Genomic DNA, 17,626 nt, shown 5'->3' on the forward strand with positions numbered 1-17,626 from the left:
TTAACGTATGTCTGAACCCATGCAGCATAACAACCTCGGGACCTGTCCATGACAGACCCTTCCATTCCCTCATAGATACTGCAAAGGAAAACATCTTGGCTCCACATAACTGCCTTGAGGTTTACCCTGCTTTACTAGACATTGTAGTTGGAAAGAGGGTTCCCATTAATAGGTTACAATCCAGATACAGGATGCTGCGAAGTCTTTTGTAAATATGCTGAATCGCTGTTAGTGGTGCTTTAGCCAAGCACTGAGTGTGATCCAGGCTGTGTCTGACAAAACCAACAATCCGACATTCACTTACCTCAAGCCGTGATTGGCAAGCTGTGCAGAGGTAAAATAGCAGCCAGGGTTAGCTCTCTTTTACATTCTTTACACAGCTATTTCTGTTACCTTTCATGTGCACAAAAAGTGCAGCAGTATGAATGTCTTCCTTTTTTTTTTTTTAAATGATATTGTGTCTGTCCCGTCTCTGTGATGGCTGCTTTAAGGGGGATCAATTGATAGTTAGATAGATCATGAACATGTGAGATAGTTAAGCCTTTATTGAAGTCCAGAGCCTGATATCCAAAGCGAGATCTTTGCTGACTTTTTGCCCGCCTGCTGTTGCTGGTGCAGGACACCAAGATCTCTTCACTGGAGAGGAACATCAGAGACTTAGAGGATGAGGTCCAGATGTTAAAGACCAGCGGCCTGCTGCACCCCGACGACAGGCAGGATGAGCTCAAGCAGGTGGAGGTCTACAAGAGCCATTCTAAATTCATGAAGACTAAGGTAGAATGTCTCTGCACGCCACCCGAGACGACTTCACACTGCACGACTGCGCGATGCATGTTTGCCTTACGAATTACGAGTGCTTGAGATCCTGTTATGTGCATGTTGCATGTCGGCGTTGCATGCTCACGGATAAGCGAGCATCAGCGTGGTGAAATCTTGATGCCAAACTACATGTTACAGAATGTTGTGTCTTTTGGCTGCTTTATCGAGGCTTTTAGCCTCCCGTGTTGCATGGATACCAAGAACTCCTACGCTTATAAATGTATCTGTTATTTCATATTGAGAGTGAGGTTTCCTGTTTCGTCCTTATTTCCCATGAAAGGCTTGTGCTCCTTACCTATCTTACTTGTGTGATTACCCAGGATTGTGCTGCTCTCCTATCTGTGACGGCTGACTGTTCTGAGGGAGCAAACTCAGGCCCTATCAGCTTACAGTGCACCGTATCCGTTTGCTGTCCAACCTTCAGCTGGCAGGAAGAACTTTAAGAAGGCCTGACTAAGATTTCTCTGTTCCAGGCTGTATATTCATAAGCACATAGCAGTGCCCAGACTGTTACACACACATTTGGATAGGCACATGAACATATCTCCAGGAGCCATACAGAAAAACGTAGTTCAAGTTTCACTGTGTTTCTAGCTGAGTGTCCACGATGGCTGAGGCCCATGAGTAGCGCTCCATGTGAAAATGTTCCTCTTTTGTTCATTAATGGTGCTCTTTGTAGAGCCCATTTGTCATTGCATCGGGGAAGTTCCTGATGCAATCATAAAAGAGATGTTTTTATGAATGGGGCCCTGACAGATGGATGTGAGCTTACAACGACAGAGGAAAGAGCTCTCTCCTCACCCGTACTGACCTGGGATGATATACATCACAGTTATGGCCCTGGCTCGCTCTCCCATGGCTCATCTTTCTGTGTAACGCAGAGAGAAACCGTGGAAATGCACAGATTCATTCCATATCTTTGAAGTGTGTAGGGTCCTGGTCTTTCAGCAGTGGTGGCGACTGGTGTTGAGGCGAAACTGTGATAAGGGAAACCGGAGGAGACAGCATCCCTGTGTTCTCCGGTTTCCTCCGTGGGCTTTGATTTACATGAACCCTAGAAAGTGGCTTTTGAGAACGTGAAAATCTGTTCAAGTATGGTAAGTGAGCATTAAAGCAGAGGTCAATGTATTTATCTAGACAATCATTTCTAACAGAACTTCACCAACTGTAACAGTGTGAAGCCTCAGTGGTAAGGCTGAGGAGTGCAGTGTGTGGAGGAGTGTGGAGGAGCATGCAGCCAGCTGGGAAACCTAGACAGTGTCCCATCTGGCTGTGGGCCGTAGTTTAGTGGCTTGCTGTCTTCTTGTCTTTGTGTCCATGTAGGAGCAGGCCTTGTCACCATGTGTGTCTTCCACCAGAACCGCTCCCACCGTCCTTCTCCCCACCCAGCAGCCCTGGATCACAGAGCAAGCAGAAGTACTCCATTTATTAGCCTGTCTGATTGTTTATGTCATTCGAACTGATATTCTATTTCCTTCTTTATCTATAATTACTCTATCACTTTATCATATTATTTTCAGTCCACTCCCTACATATTTTCCCACTTCCTGTTGTCTCTGTCTTCGTCTCCTCTCACCAGTCTTACCCAAAGACTGTAGCCAAAGATGGACATCATGAAAGCTCCCCAGAAGTGGAGCCAAGACATCTGGAGCCCCTTGGTGGCTGGCTGCAGTATAGGTCATAAACTCTGCCCCCTCCATGGAATATGGGCCAAACTAAAAACGCAAAGTACACCTCATATATCCATCCATCCATTCTCATCTGCTTATACGGGGCGGGGTCACAAGGGCAGCAGGCCAAACAAAGCACCCCAGACATCCCACTCCCCAGCAACGCTTTCTAGCTCCTTCAGTGTCACCCCAAGGTGTTCCCAGGCCAGATGAGATATATAATCCCTCCAGTGTGTTCTGGGTCTGCCCCGTGGCCTCCTACCAGTGGGACGTGCCTGAAACACCTCCAGCAGGAGGCATCCTGATCAGATGCCCAAACCACCTCAAGTGACCCCTTTCGACACAAAGCAGCAGCGGCTCTACTCCGAGCTCCCCCCGGATGTCCGAGCTCCTTAGCCTATCTCTTCGGCTGAGCCCAGTCACCCCACGGAGGAAACTTATTTTGGCCGCTTGTATCCGTGACCTTATTCTTTCGGTCACTACCCAGAGCTCATGACCATAGGTGAGGGTTGGGACGTAGATGGACCAGTAAATCGAAAGCCTCGCCTTTAGGCTCACTTCCCTCGTCACCACGACAATCAGGCGCAGCGCCGGCATCACTGCAGAAGCCGCACCAAACTGCCACTTCCATCTCACGCTCGCTTCTACCCTCACTCCTGACAAGACCCCGAGATACCTGAACTCCCCCGCCTGAGAGATCGCCTGATATAATTTTACCAAAAGTGGTTTCTGTCATTTGAGGTAGTTCTTATCAAGATGTTTGTTAAAGTTTTAATATTTCTGGTGGCTTTAATTAGTTATTTGATGCTTTAAGAAGTTGATGTCATGATTGACAGCTGTGTATCAGGTGTTGTTCTCACGATCAATTGCGCTGCTTACAATTGGTCGGATTGGTGTATGGTTGTGAACATACCCCAGCTTGACTTCCCGACCAACTTTATTCATGTACAGTGGGAGGAAGTGGAGACATGTTGTCCATCTTTATACACAGTCTCACCTCACAGAGTCCCTTTTTGACTCCACCTCACCTTTTGACTCCTGTCTCTGATTATTCAGCCCCCCATTTTCCCTGCTTTCTCTGGCTCTTTTTTTTTATGAGTAAGGGTTGATTGGCCAAGCTCTGGTCTATTATGAGGTGAACCCTGCTCACACAATTAGAGAAATCTCTCCTCAAATCAGCTTTGTGCATTTTTGGCACTAGCAGACAGATGACAATCTTGTGCACATAGCTAGGCCTCAGCACAGAAACCTCCCTCTGTTAATGCATTTGATTTCCTTTGTGGATTTCTGTCCTGTTCTGTATAGCCTTCCTTAAAACTATCTGTAATCTGTCAGCTATGTGAGTGTAATATTGCTCCCCCATAACTCTTGTTGCTTGCATGCATTCTCACTCTTTGGCTGTTGAGCTTGGTGGGTCCACAGAGCAGACAGTAGGCCTGGGACTCCCCTGAGTGAGGACTGATAATGTAGGGCTGGGTGATAATTCAATAATGTAATATATCATCTCTCCAGAAATGTATCAAGACACAAATGACATATGTAGATGTTATAGTTTACAATTTCATGTTTAAATGGATGACAGAAGGTTCAGTTTTACTAAAATGGGTCACAGCATGTGACATTTTTCTTACAAAGGTATTTGATTTTATGATATTAAAGCAATTTGACTTAGTGGAATGATTTTTTAATGTAATTTTGAATGATGATAGCTTTCACAATATTGTCTGTGTTGCCCACTCCTATAATAAACAGCATGTTTAGGCCTCTTGCTTGTTTTGAAAGTTCTGTTCATAGAGAGCAAAGTGTGAGAAATTGGTCACATTCAGAACTACACAACAATGACACACGGTGTGTTTTTGCAGGAGGTGTGTGTGCAGTTTGTGTTTGTGCATGTGTGTGTTTGCTTCAGAAATAAAAACTTTTTTTCTCACCTTGAAAGTTGTTGTTATCTGCAAGTATATCAATTGACTCAATGATGACTAAAAGGTGTGCATGACAAATTTGTGCTCGTGTTTCTGTGATTGTCAGATTGAGCAGCTGAAGCAGGAGCTGAACAGGAAGGAGGCAGAGATGCAGGCCCTGCAAACCAAACTAGAAACACTGACCAATCAGAACTCAGACTGCAAACAACACATCGAGGTGCTAAAGGAGTCGCTCAGCGCCAAGGAGCAACGGGCCAACACACTTCAGACAGAGGTCAGTTCACACACACACAAAGAAAATTAGCTGTTTGTCCAATACAGTTACAGTGATGATGATCAATGTGCATGTTCCTGGAAAAATAAGCTTTATGACCAAATTGCATACACAGATACTTATGAGATATCAGAGTTCATCACGACCTCTGCAGGTGCACACAATCTTGCCTTTTCTGCCTTGGTTTCTTTCTTGTTTTGTTTCTCTAATGGACATTGAGGTGGGTGGAAAAAAATGTCTCTGTGTGTGGCTCCTTTAGTCCACCAGTGGGCTGGTACACGTGGGCGGGTCAGTCAGTCAGAAGGCTGGAGAAAGCTGGCAGCTTTTTCCTCTTCATCTTTGAAGTTTCTAAACGCTATGGCTATAATGATTTTTATCACTGCTGTTAGGGATGGAGGCGGGTTGTATGTGGAGAGATGGAGGTGTGTGTGTGTGGGGGGTTGGAGGGCGGGCAGCATTTAGCATTTTTCTCCATCACTCTCTAGACTTGGAACTGATACTTTAGATCTCTTTGTGTTAGGCAGTCGAGAACGGCCTGCTAACTATGTCCACTCATCATTACAGGAAGCAATTTGGGCCAAAATTAGGCCTAATTGTCCCTACATGTGCAAGGAATTTTGGCCCTCGCAGTCAGCAGAATACATCATACTTGAAAGAATTGGTTTTCAGTGGGTGGTTTTCTGTGTGTACATGTTTCTGTTTGTGTGGCATGTAGAGAATTGTTTTTGTGTGCATGCGTGTCCTTTTGTCATAGGTGTAACTTTGTGGCATCACCCCCAGTTTATAAAGATTTCCCCCTCAATTAAGTCTATCAAGTGTCCGCTACAATCTTAGCTCAGTGAGACAAATCACGGTGATTGCAGCAGATCAGTGTCAGGGGGAAATATTTAGTCGTCAGTCTATCACCGCTGATAGCTAGCTAATGTTTTATGAACCATTTATGTGCAGCTGAGGTCAGCCTTTTGCCATGATGCAGTGTAACAGTAATGGTTAAGGTTTGCTGACGTTAAAGCTACAGTTGGTAATTTTTATTTAAGTAAATAAATTTTTGTTATATTGGCTGAAACTGTCAAAACAGCCATACAGTGGTACATGAGACCTGTAGCCTGTGAAGATATTTCATATTCCTCCTCCTCTTCATAGTGCTTCTCATGGCATTTGCTAGAAACTACCATGGCTTTTAGAAAACAACAACCGGAGCAGAGGAGTCTCTAAAGCAGCTGTCAATCATGTCAATCACTGCTCGTGAAGTGTGGTCAAACTGTCAAACTAGGCAGCGCTGATCAAATATGTATCAAGATACCTTCACTGCAATACCTATTTCTCACCTCAAATGTTTTCAGAAACATATTTAGTGTACTGTTTAGCTGTAAAATGGCAGCGTTTGCTCTCCAATTTTCCAGAATTTCCTAAATTCCAAAGTTTCCAATTTGGCAGCCATTTCACAAACGTTCTCATTTTACAGCTAAACAGTAGCCTGGAAATCCAGACCCAAATCTAGAAAGATTTACGGTCTGGCTATGAGTAATGCAAATGGCCCAACTCGAGGAGCGGCACCAAGCATGCATTGGAAAATATCACTGCACGCAACTGGATAACACTACGACCAATCAGAACAATACACGGGGTGACGTATCCAGAGCTTAGCTGCCAGTGGAGCTAACTGGTAGATTAGACCCTTGCCGTGTCCGGTCGGCAAAACGGCAAAAACGTCCTTCTTGCAAAGGAAAGACTTGAGCGCCATCTTCTGTTCTTTTTTTAGAGAAAAAGCCAAGTCTAACTCATTCATCGTAGCGGTCAAAGCCGTTTCAAACAACTGGTGTTCATCCGTAGCCATCTTGCAATGTTTACTGACTGATTCCGGACTTCGTCGTCGCAGCGCCGTCGTCATCTGTTTAGCTCGCCTCTGGCCCGCCTATATCAGATACACCGATGTGATCGGTGCAGCTCGGCTCCAACAGCATGGGTAATGAGCAACATTACTGATTGCCAGAGTGACTCGTTGAGCAAATTCAAATTGTGCTCTCGCAAGAACTCTGGATTTCCAGGGTAGCTAAACAGTACACTGAAATATCCTTCTGAAATCATTTGAGGGGCAAAATAGGCAGTGCAGGAACAGAATCTTGATTCATATTTGATCAGCACTGCCGAGTTTGACAGTTTGACCGCAGTTTACAGGCAGTAGTCGTGTTTCCATTACAGTTTTGTGCAAAATAAATGCGATATTTCTAAAGTTTCGACAAAGTACAATTGCGACTTGCAGGTGTTTCAATTAAAAGGTGTTTTGCGTATGAGCCGTAATTCTCGTAAAATCTCGTCCCACGAGACTCCACTTTGTTTGTGGAAGTAAGATGGACATTCCAAATCTCTTGCGAGCTGGAACAATCATCTCGGTTGCCACTGCTGCTGTTGCAGTAGTCTACAACGGAAGACGAAGAGAGCGAGTGGTATTCCAAAGGCAAAGTCCTTATGTATAAAGGATTTCAGGGAGAGGATCATGAACAAGGAATTCATCAATGTCATGTCTGGTGACGTATATTGACGAAAAAAGTGTTTCCATTACACTTTTGCAATATTCTTCTATATGGACCGTCTGAAAAACCACCTCATGAGAGCGTAAAAACTTTTTCTCGATATTTGAGAGTTTTTTAGAAATGTAGGTGTCTCTATTACCAGTTTTTTATTGCGATATTTAGGTTTAGGGTTAATGGAAACGCACTTAGTGATTGACATGATTGACAGCTGCATTAGAGACTCCATAAATCTGATTGGTTGTTTTCATTCACATGCAGTGGATTCTGCAAATGTTGTTAAGCACAATAAGGAGGAAGAGGGACATCTTTTTTTTTTTTTTTCTTTTGTATGTTGGTGCAAGGCAGGTTTCGTAAAAGGTTACCAACCTAAAGCTTATGAGACATAACGTCATTATTAAGATGTTGAATGTCTCATTCATTGAGCCACTAATACAGCTGACAGGATGGCTGTTGCTTCTAAAAATAGTCCCGACATTTTAAATTCAGATTTATAAATGTATGTCTTAAAGGTCTGTTGTGTAGGATTTCGTGGCATTTTGCAGCTAAGGTTACTGATCTAAAAACGCAAATGGCCCTATCTAGAGTCAGTGTTTGGTTTGTCCATTCTGGGCTACTGTAGAAGCATGGCAGACTCCGTGGAAGAGGACCCGCTTCATATGTAGATATAACTGGCTCATTCTAAGGTAATGAAAACACAGCAATTCTTATTTTCTGGCGATTATGCACAAAAGAAAACACAATTTCTGTCAATACATCCCTCTAAATCCTACACACTGGACCTTTAAATATTAATCCTTAATGTCAACATTTATATTAAAACCTCAAAAAGGGAAAAACAGAGTTTAAACTCTTGTCCAAAGCAACATAGTTACCAGGTGCCAATAACACATGAATATTATACCATTAGAATATTTCATTCTTGCTGGTGAAGACTATAATAGTAGTTTCCTGAGCCAAAGCTGAAATGAAAAAGATGCCTGGGAGTGGACAGGTGGTGTGTGTGTATCTGTGTCTGTAAATATGACACAGATTCGTGTATGTTAATGCATTAACATGTGGGTGCATGTCAAGGGAATTATATATAATTGACTATAATGCTCACTGGGCACTGGACACATCGCTGTGCTCTGTAGCCTGTCTTCTTCTCACTTCTCACAGGCTACTGCAGCGGGCTGTAATCAGATCCGACAGTCTTGATCACCGCAAATACACACACATAGTCACACACGCAAAGACACACAACACACACAAAAACACGAACGCTGTCAGTGCTGATTGCTGGACTCTCATCTCCGGTCTGGAGTTGTTTTTCCCTGCTATTGAAGTGGCATTTTCCCCCGCTTGGGAAAGGCTTGGGTTTCCTGGACTAAGTGGGCAAACCAGAGGATGAGTAAAGTTATTGAGTGCGCTTGAGGCCAGCCATAGCGCTGCATTCCTCTACTGTCTGTCAGTAATTCGGCTAGAAAGCGCGGCCATTCTCACAGGATTTCCCTTCTCACCTCATTCCTTCCATCCACTCATGTTATTACTTCATCTCCCTTCAGCAGTTTATTTCAGCTTTCCTACATCTCGTTTAAAATTCCTCAAGAGCCCCAGATTTCCTTTTTGTTTCGCTCATGACTACTGGCCCATCGTACCCCTCCCCGTGTGTGTGTGTGTGTGTGTGTGTGTGCCAGGCAGGTCTCATCGTGAATGACAGTGATTGGTACAGTAGTCCACTCCCCCAGAGACAGCCTGGTGTCTCCCAGACCTGAGGAGCAGCTTCATCTCAAAGACACTTGTCTCTAAGAGCAATTCACATCAGGATGGGACTAAGAAGAAACCAGTGTGCGAACAGAGCAGGCACTGTGAGCGAGGGGGATGAGAAAATGGAAGTGTATTTATTTGTCAATCAAAGTTAAGGACAGCTTCTAAATGAGCGTGATTGAATACGGCTCCAGATAACTGGGAAATGTGGAAAATAATGAGTGTGTGTGAGCATCGTGAGTCTGCTGCCCACGTCTGTGGAAACTTAACCCTTCAATACAGTATGTGTCATTCCTGCCCCCATCATGACAATGCAGGCTGTAACTATACTCCAACAGATCAGGTAACCTATCTGAGACCTTCCTGAATATTTTACCAGCCAGACACAAAGGAACAGGCCACAACCCCAGTGGTAAAGGGGCTCACAGGTGCTTGACTTTGAGAAGTTTTGAATGGTAGTTTTATATATAAGCAGGTCAAGTCAGTCAAGATGTGCGGGCCTATTTATTCGATTCAGCTGTTAGATTTAAACTTACATACATGGGTTGAATATTACTCTGGAAAGTTATTTTCTATAAAACAAAATAGGGTGTTGGTCTCTGAGGCAGTTATTTATTTCTTTACAAACAGGAACTTGAGCAATATCTGGACAAATACATATTTGTTGCAGTTCCCGTTTATCCTTGGTGCATGGCTGCACATCCAATGTCCATTTATCTGATTTAATTTTTCTTTTGTAGTGGCTTTGTCTCTTGGTGCAGCACACATTTGCTGTCTTTTTGGGGTGGGGGAAAAAATAGATACAGCATAGTATCGCAATATTTTTGTATGGCAATATTGTATCGTCACACAGGGCCAAGTGTTGATTTTTTATTATGTAAATTATTATTAATTATTATTATTAATTAAATTATTATTTATTATTAATATTACAAATACAAATTAAATTTCAGGAAGCCTAGTCGAACGATATAATCAGTTGTTTTTTTTTTCAGTCCACTTGATACATGTTGCTGCTGAAAAAAAAAAAAAATCGCAATATATCTCAATGTATTTCATCGCAATACTCAGCACATCGCAACATATTTTAAATCACAGTAATATTGTATTGTGACTTAAGTATCGTGATAATATCATATCATATCATGGATCCTCTGGTGATTCTCACCCCCACTGTTTTTATTTTATATGTACAAAGCATTTTACAGGAAGATAAATTAAGGGATAAGGTGTCCTATTTATATATAATGCTGGAGATAATAAGATGCAGCTTTTTTCTTTTTGTCCGATTAATAACAAATAATTTGAAGTAATAATTGACACAATACTCAATTATAAAATAGTTAGTAGTTGCAGCCCTAATGCAGAGTATTTTAGCACAAGCTATGTGTCCTATAATTGCTGTTTATGCTGTCTTCTTCATTGGTAAATCTAAATCCCTGAGAGTCACATAATCTCAGTTATTACTTTCATTTTTTTTAATGCAACAAATCATTGTTTTATGTCTTTGGAAGATATTAGCTAAGATCATCATGCAGTGAAGGTTGATAAGCTTTGATTTACATGTTCATTACTTGAGGCGAGCATTTTGCAGGTGGCCACTTACCCACACAGGGGAAATCCAGGCCTGAGGTAGGATCAGGGTGCTTAAATCAAAGTCTTAATCAAGGACATTTGTAGCACAGTAATATGGCATTTGATATCTTGCTCCTTACAGAACACCAACAGAAGTGTTAGCAGCAGCACGCCTTTTAATGTATGTTTTGCAATGTGGCAACATGTCTGTGTTTACAGAGAGCAGTCTGTGGTCTTTCAGCTTAACTTTCTGAGCTGTGACCTCAAATATCTTGCGTTCTCTTTCATCACCAGCGTTTGCAGCGCGTCTGCCAGAAGACCTCCACTGAGTTTTGATTTTGAGGTTGAGGTGTAATGAGTTGAAGAAGATATAAATGACTCAAAAATGACTTGCTAACATCAACCATAGTGACAGTGATGGATAGGGAAAACAAGAGGAAAATTTAAAAAAAAGAATTTGGAGCGGGCGAGGGAAAGAATCAAGGATAGATGGAGCGACAGGAGGAAGTGAGAAGTGAGAGAATAGAGTTGCTTGATGGATGTAGAAGGCTGTGGGCTTTTGTCAGTGAGTGATGTGATAGTACGGTGTGCTGTGGTCCCTGCTGGACTATTTTTGTTGATCTTTCCTTGTTCTCTTTGCTGATTAATGGTTCATATAGGTAGTGAGGCGGAGAAAAGATGTGGTCTCAACCTGGTTACACTCCGCCCAGTACTCTCCCCCTGCTGTGTTCTCACTCTCTGTCTTTCTTTCTGCCTCATTCCCTTTTGCTCCCTATTTTCTCTTCCCTCATGTTCACTGCTTCCATCTGTCTTCTCTCCCCCCATTTTCTCACCTACTTGTCCCTCTTGTTATCCATTTTCATCCCCCTGTCTTGGTACCACTGCAGGAAAGAGTGTATGGACATGGTAAACTTAGGTGAGAACTTGATGTACACACTGAAGACAGCAATAAGTTGGTTGGCATACACAAATGGAAAACAGTTCCTTTGTCTCTTGTTATGAGTCTGAACCTTTGCAGACCAGTTTTAATATGACCTCATCCGAACTTGACTGACCACGGTCACCATTCTCAGACCCAACACCATGCTCCCGGGTTCCTGGGGTGGCGCGGTTTGGGATGCAGTTTGAGTAGCAAAGCGTCAGAGCCCCCCAGAACAAACATGGCGCGGTCCAAAATAAAGCCCCCGCGAGTTCTTCAGAGGCCATGTGGAAAAGCCATAAAGTGGAGTTATAGGGGTCAGGACGGGGATGAAATATTTAATGGTTTACACAGGGAACGAGATAAATATGTGCGCGACCGAAGGAGCCGGCAAACACAAGCGTGTGCACACGGCTACTTTGTGCGTATGCACATTAAAACACGCACATTAGTGCTGTCTCGCAAATATGCATGTCGCATACTTCGCCGTAAATGACGCGTTAAGTCAGAGGATATCTATGGTAAATTTCATTTGCGTGATGATTTATTCCCCTTGAAGGTCTTTGGGAAGTGAGTGTGTTTGCTCTGTCTGCGTTTTTTTTTTTCACGTTTTCTATTTTTGTACATTTTGAACTTCACAAAAAACACAGTAATTAGGGCTTCGCTTGATCTGTCGTCAGTCAGCAGCTGGTTAACCAGTAGGCAGTGAGGTGCAGATAGAGATAGCCAGAGACAATACTCCCTCTTTGTTCTGACCTCCTCTATCCTCAGGGTCACCCTACTTTGCTCTGACCACTTAACCTCTAATTTTATACACACACATACTACGATACTCTGACAAACATGCAGTGCAACAAGAATACAGTTGAAGTGTTTTCACTCCCACGCACAGAAAGTTCAGTCTTTGTTAATAGTAGGTCTCTCAATAGAATGATTGAACCGCTAGAGGCAGAAATACAGTAGGGACACTGGACCCTCCTCTTTTATTCTCCTTTTTGAGGACAATTATGTTATGTTTTTGGCTTTTATTTAAAATGAAACAATGACGGTGGTGTTTGGGAGTGTTAACATCAGTATCAGGTGAATACAAAACGCACCACGATTTCTTCACAGTTCAGTGGATGTTCACCTCCTCATGAAAACTGTCAAGTGTTGGCAGGTCTATTTGCTTGCTTCTCCCTCAACAATTAAACTGCGCTGGGGATTGAGGGGTTCCTAATTTAGAAAATAAAGAATAATAGGTGTCTGGTGTCAGAGGATCACCCACTCATTCTATAGGGGCTTAACTTACAGCAGGGGGTTTTAATGAGGCAGGCCTAATTTGTTTCTTCTGTTCATCTAAATAGCTGAAAGGTAAAAAGGGTAAAAATCTTCCATTTGACGGTTTGCACCCAGTATGACTACTGTAGAGTCCAGCAGGTTGTCTGGCATTTGATTTATATGTGCATGCATTAGCCAGCCTGCTCTCTGTCCTATAAAGCCTGTGTAGCAGCAGTGAGAGACAACATTGTGCACACAAATTTGGGCACAACAGAGCACAGTGTTTGCTGCAGGCTAATAGTGAAAGACCTGGGTTTTTATTCTCCATAAATTCAATGTCTTTACATAATGATTTATTAATATACAAAAGGTCTTTAGAGGTATTTCTTCCTTTCAAGAGCCTGGGGCCAGCTGCATAAAACACCTTAACTTAAGCTTTTCCTAAATGTCCTAGTTAAGGTTTCGTCATAATAAAATCGCTTGCACAAAACACCCTTAAGTCGTCTCCTTAAGGTTTCATTAAAATGTTCACTTAAGTATTTATGGTTTTCTCCTTGTCTTGGTCTTATACTTAAGGAATCCCTAGACCATTGCACAAAAGACCTTAGCAACCAAAGTAAGGTAGTAAACACTGACTCTATCTTAGCTGCAACATGACTGAGTTTATGGTGATAAATGAAAAAACAAACACACCCTGAGAAGAGTGCTCTGCGACCAGGAGAACCCAACGGATGCACTTTTGATTTTACACTTAAGATTTTGACTGAAATAATTTTCGTTGCAGTTTCTTCCTATAATCATTTTCTGTTTTCTGGTATTTGGGGATCAAATTTATTTCGTAGTATGAGCTCTCTATGATTCTATTGCTCTAGAAGTATAATCTTTTCCTCCTCTGCCCAATATTGTTTTCTAGTCTTCTTTTCTTTTGGCCATTTTTTCACTATCTAACTAACAAGCCAACTTTGTGAGGCAATAACAAGCATCACAAGCGTGAGTCCAAGCAAACAGACAACCTCCATGGAGACTTAACCCTGTAAAATCTCTATCAGTGCAATAAATGAGTTTTTCCTTAACCAGGAAAACCCTCAGCTAAGGAGAAATGAAGCCTTAAGTGTCATACTTAAGGTGAAAAGTTAAGGTGTTTTGTGCAACCAGTTCCATTTTTTCTTTGTCATTTATTTGGTAACACAGCTCTCTGCCTTGCTGTCTTCGGGAACATACCTAGACATGACAAAATTAAGGGGTGCAACAGGCTGTGTTCCTTTTACTGTCATTCTGATTTGTTGCATGCACCGTTACCTTCAGCAAATTGTTCTTCTTTTTATATAGTAGCCACACTGGATGGATATTAAACTTTTAAGAAGTAATGAGTGGAATACTTTGGTTTGATGACGTAGATGGAAAAATCATGGCTCAACGTGAGGCTGTTTGCTGCAGTGTCACCACAAATGAAAGCACAATGTAATGGTGAGATTGAAGGTTCATTATTGACCTTGGAAATACACTAGTTTGACAAACAGTTTCTTAGAACAGAGCTGACTTGCTTGATTTTCTGGAGCTTTTAGCAACATTTTCTGGCCTTCATCAGCAGATGAAAGCGTATGCTCAGCTGTCATGGAGATGGTTCACTTATCACATTACCAAACAGCTTCCAAGGGTTAGGGTTGCATTTGAATAATTCAAAATAACATATTGGTAGTTGTTGTTCTGAAGTGGAAACCGCAATGTTTCTGTGCTCCAAGATCATGAGGGTGTGTTCGACAGACCAGCAGGTGACAGACAAGAAACAGTTTTACTTGTTGATCAAGCAGAAATCAAGCTGACTTCAGGCACCTACTGTACATCGCAGACCTGTGATCGTTCTGCATGTTTGCCAGAGTGACTGTTCGGTGTGGTTTGACAGGAAATGGAGTCCCTGGAAACAGGATGTAGCAACTGGCATGTGGCGCTGGAAATGATCAGGAAAAATAATCAAAGAAGGAGCAAGTGTTAATGAGGGGGAACGCCTGCAGCGTCTCTTCCTTTATATGTGCATGTGTGTGTTGTGTCCATCTCTGCTGGAGGAGGTAATGATGATGGATGGAGGGTGAAAGAGGAATTGAGGCAGCTGTGCGCAGTGCGGGTTAGTGTGATGTCACTCGGGGTGAGTCCCTGACATTTTCTGTGTCATATATCCATCCTCTGGTACAATAGCAAAAGCATGGTATGATTGACTTTTATGCTTTGGCAGAAACATTCATTCATTCTGTTGACAAAGATTCTTTTGTTAGCGGATCCTTGGAGTTCTGTGTGTGTCTTAGTCCTTGTCTTTCTTCTTTAACGTCGCCGCATTCCCATGTTCCCTCTGTAGCCTGTGGGCAGACAGCTGTGTTGCCATGGTGTGATCCACAGATGTTGGAGTATACAATGAGACTGTGCCCCAAACTCCACCTCGCAGCCCCTGCTGTGAGGCAGTTTACATCCGCTTATTATCCCGAGCCGCCCCTGAGGTGATCTGTCTATTATACAATCCCTGATCAGAGCTCCGACTGTTGCCTTAACCCCGGCTTTGATGACACACCTCAAATGACACCGAGCCTAAGACCCAGGACAGGGAACGTCCTGGGTCATTTCCGCACAGATCATCCCCGGTGTCGTCATGTCTGGTGTGGCCAGCTCAGGTGGAGAGGAAATCTTCTGTTTGTGCATGTATATACAGTGTGTGCATGTGTGTGTGTGCGTGTAAATGAAAGAACCCAGAATCGCGCAGGGCAGGGTCTCGGAGAAACTCGGCCCTTGATCGCAGTTTCTCCATGCCTCATTCTTCCATCAGCTTCCCCCCTGCACCTGTGCACACACACATACACACACCAACATGCATTAATGTATTCATATAAAAAATTCCCACTTTGGTCTTCACGCTGTCTAACCTCACAACCTGCAACAGCGACCAACAGCGATGTATTGGAAGTTTCTATTGCCTCATCTGGAAACTATGGATCATTTAACACTACTCCTTCTCACATCTGTGTGAGGAAGAGACACTAACAGTCAGGTGCTGATACACCATAATGTAAACATGTGTGTTTCATAAGCTGGGCTGGCCTTTCAGTTATTCACCTTTCACCAGTCTTTGATAATGCAGACAAACGTACATCCTCTAGCTGTTTGACTCTATCGGTCTACCTTCATTCTCTCACTCCTTCATCATATGAGATTGTGGTGGCTTCTCAGTGATGCATATATTTCAATAAAAGAGATACTTGAATGATTATAGCTGACACGGGAGACTCTCTGGTGGTCTAACATCATCTTGAAATGAAATAGCCCTCCTTCTTTTAGTGATACAATCCAGACTTGGCCACATTAATGGCTAGACAAACATGAATTAGTCGAACATTATTTCATAAATTTAGATGATTAATTTCACAGCACGGGCTTTTAAATAAATTACGTCTAATGGCCGCCCTGTGCTGTATTTATACAGGCTTGCTGGACGTCATACAGCCACAGAAGTGAATAGCTCACACAGCTGTGTGTAGCGCACCGCAGCAGCCCAAGCAGACCTGGGTTCAGACATCCCATACACTCCACCAGACCCGCTTGTGGGATTTAACAACTTTTATAGCGGTGTTGTCAGCTGAGGTGACATTCATACTTATTCTTTGAACAGAAACGCAAATAATGAGTAAAAGTCATGGCGAGTGTGTACATGTGAAGGTCAGAGATATTTAAAGAGCCAAAGCGAGAGATAAGAGATCAATACAGGAATGTTTTCCTGGTCAACGTATGACTCTGCTTGCACCCAAGTGGGTGAGTGAGAGTGCAACTGTCAGTGTTTGAGTATGCAAGTATCGGTGCGTCCCTAGGCCTTTGCTGTGGTCTCCCCATCGTCTCTGGTTCGGCCATTTTGACTGTGGTCTACTCATATAGTCCCTGTGTTGTTTATTGCGGCCCGGAGCCGACGCTGGGCCTGATACCTTTGCAGATTCGCCTGCCAGAAAAACTTTTATGATGAAATGTGAGGCAGGAAAAAGGGAGGTGAGGACAAACAGAGAAGCTGTTTTCTTTAAGCTTCTGTTTTACTTTGCTAACCAGTGTCCAGAATCCACATTTGGCTGTCATTGCAAGCATGAGAGAGGAAGTCAAGGTGAATGAGTGTGGGTTTATGCATGTGCGTGCATGGTTGCATGTTCAAGTGCAGGTACATGCATGTGTGCATGTAGGAAACTGTCGAATGTATGCATGCGTGCATGCATACTGTGGAGAGGTTATTAATTTGCGACTGTATTTGTTTAAAGAAATTCCGCATATTGCGAAGAATTAATAGTTATGCAACCACGGAATCTTGAAAACATATCAAGGTCGTTTTTTAAATGATATGGTGTTGAGTGAGGGGCTGGAAAGCTTAAGTGGGGTTTTGGGGCTAGATAGGGTGATATAGATGTGTTTTTAATTCATCTATTCTGAGGAACGCCTCAATGCAATCTCCAATGTCCCTTTTGGATTTGAACCGGGCCAGACTGGACAGCAGTAGGCCCCTTTTACTTCTTTCCCTCACCTTTCACTTCCTCACTCTTGCTCTCATGCGCTAAACTAAAAGAAAAACAAAAAAAACCTGTGATATCAAAACAGGATGTGGTCCCTAGTGTCCAATTGCATAAGCAGAATGAGTACCCCAGTTGTCCGAAGAGCGTAGGAGTTCTGCTTTGCGTGTTATCGCTCTCACATGGAAACACGCAGAAACGCACACGCAGAGGACTAGCTGGGAAATGTGGGCCTGTCCCAAAGACAACCTGGCTCGGGGACTTGAGGGATTTCTCGCACCGACACATCACTTTGTCTCGCCGCAGGACCCGCACCTTTAAACGGCAATAGGAAAACTCCTGGAGAGTTTGGAGCAAGCCTAGAGGGATGGAGTGTTGAAA

General features: G+C 43.1%; 1 protein-coding gene across 6 annotated transcripts in view; it reads left to right on the forward strand.

Annotated features, from left to right (window-relative positions):
* The window catches only part of LOC117257639 (ELKS/RAB6-interacting/CAST family member 2), a 182,787-nt gene that overhangs the window by 21,815 nt on the left and 143,346 nt on the right, over positions 1–17,626 (forward strand). For 5 of the 6 annotated variants that reach the window (XM_078169999.1, XM_078169994.1, XM_078169997.1 and 2 more), the window contains 2 exons: positions 619–774; positions 4,518–4,685. In XM_078169999.1, the coding sequence (XP_078026125.1) occupies positions 619–774; positions 4,518–4,685 (324 nt within the window). The remainder of the gene's footprint in view (positions 1–618; positions 775–4,517; positions 4,686–17,626) is intronic. The other variant, XM_078169998.1, reaches the window with a different exon arrangement.

Source organism: Epinephelus lanceolatus, chromosome 8 (assembly GCF_041903045.1).
Source record: "Epinephelus lanceolatus isolate andai-2023 chromosome 8, ASM4190304v1, whole genome shotgun sequence".
Taxonomy (NCBI): Eukaryota; Metazoa; Chordata; class Actinopteri; order Perciformes; family Serranidae; genus Epinephelus; species Epinephelus lanceolatus.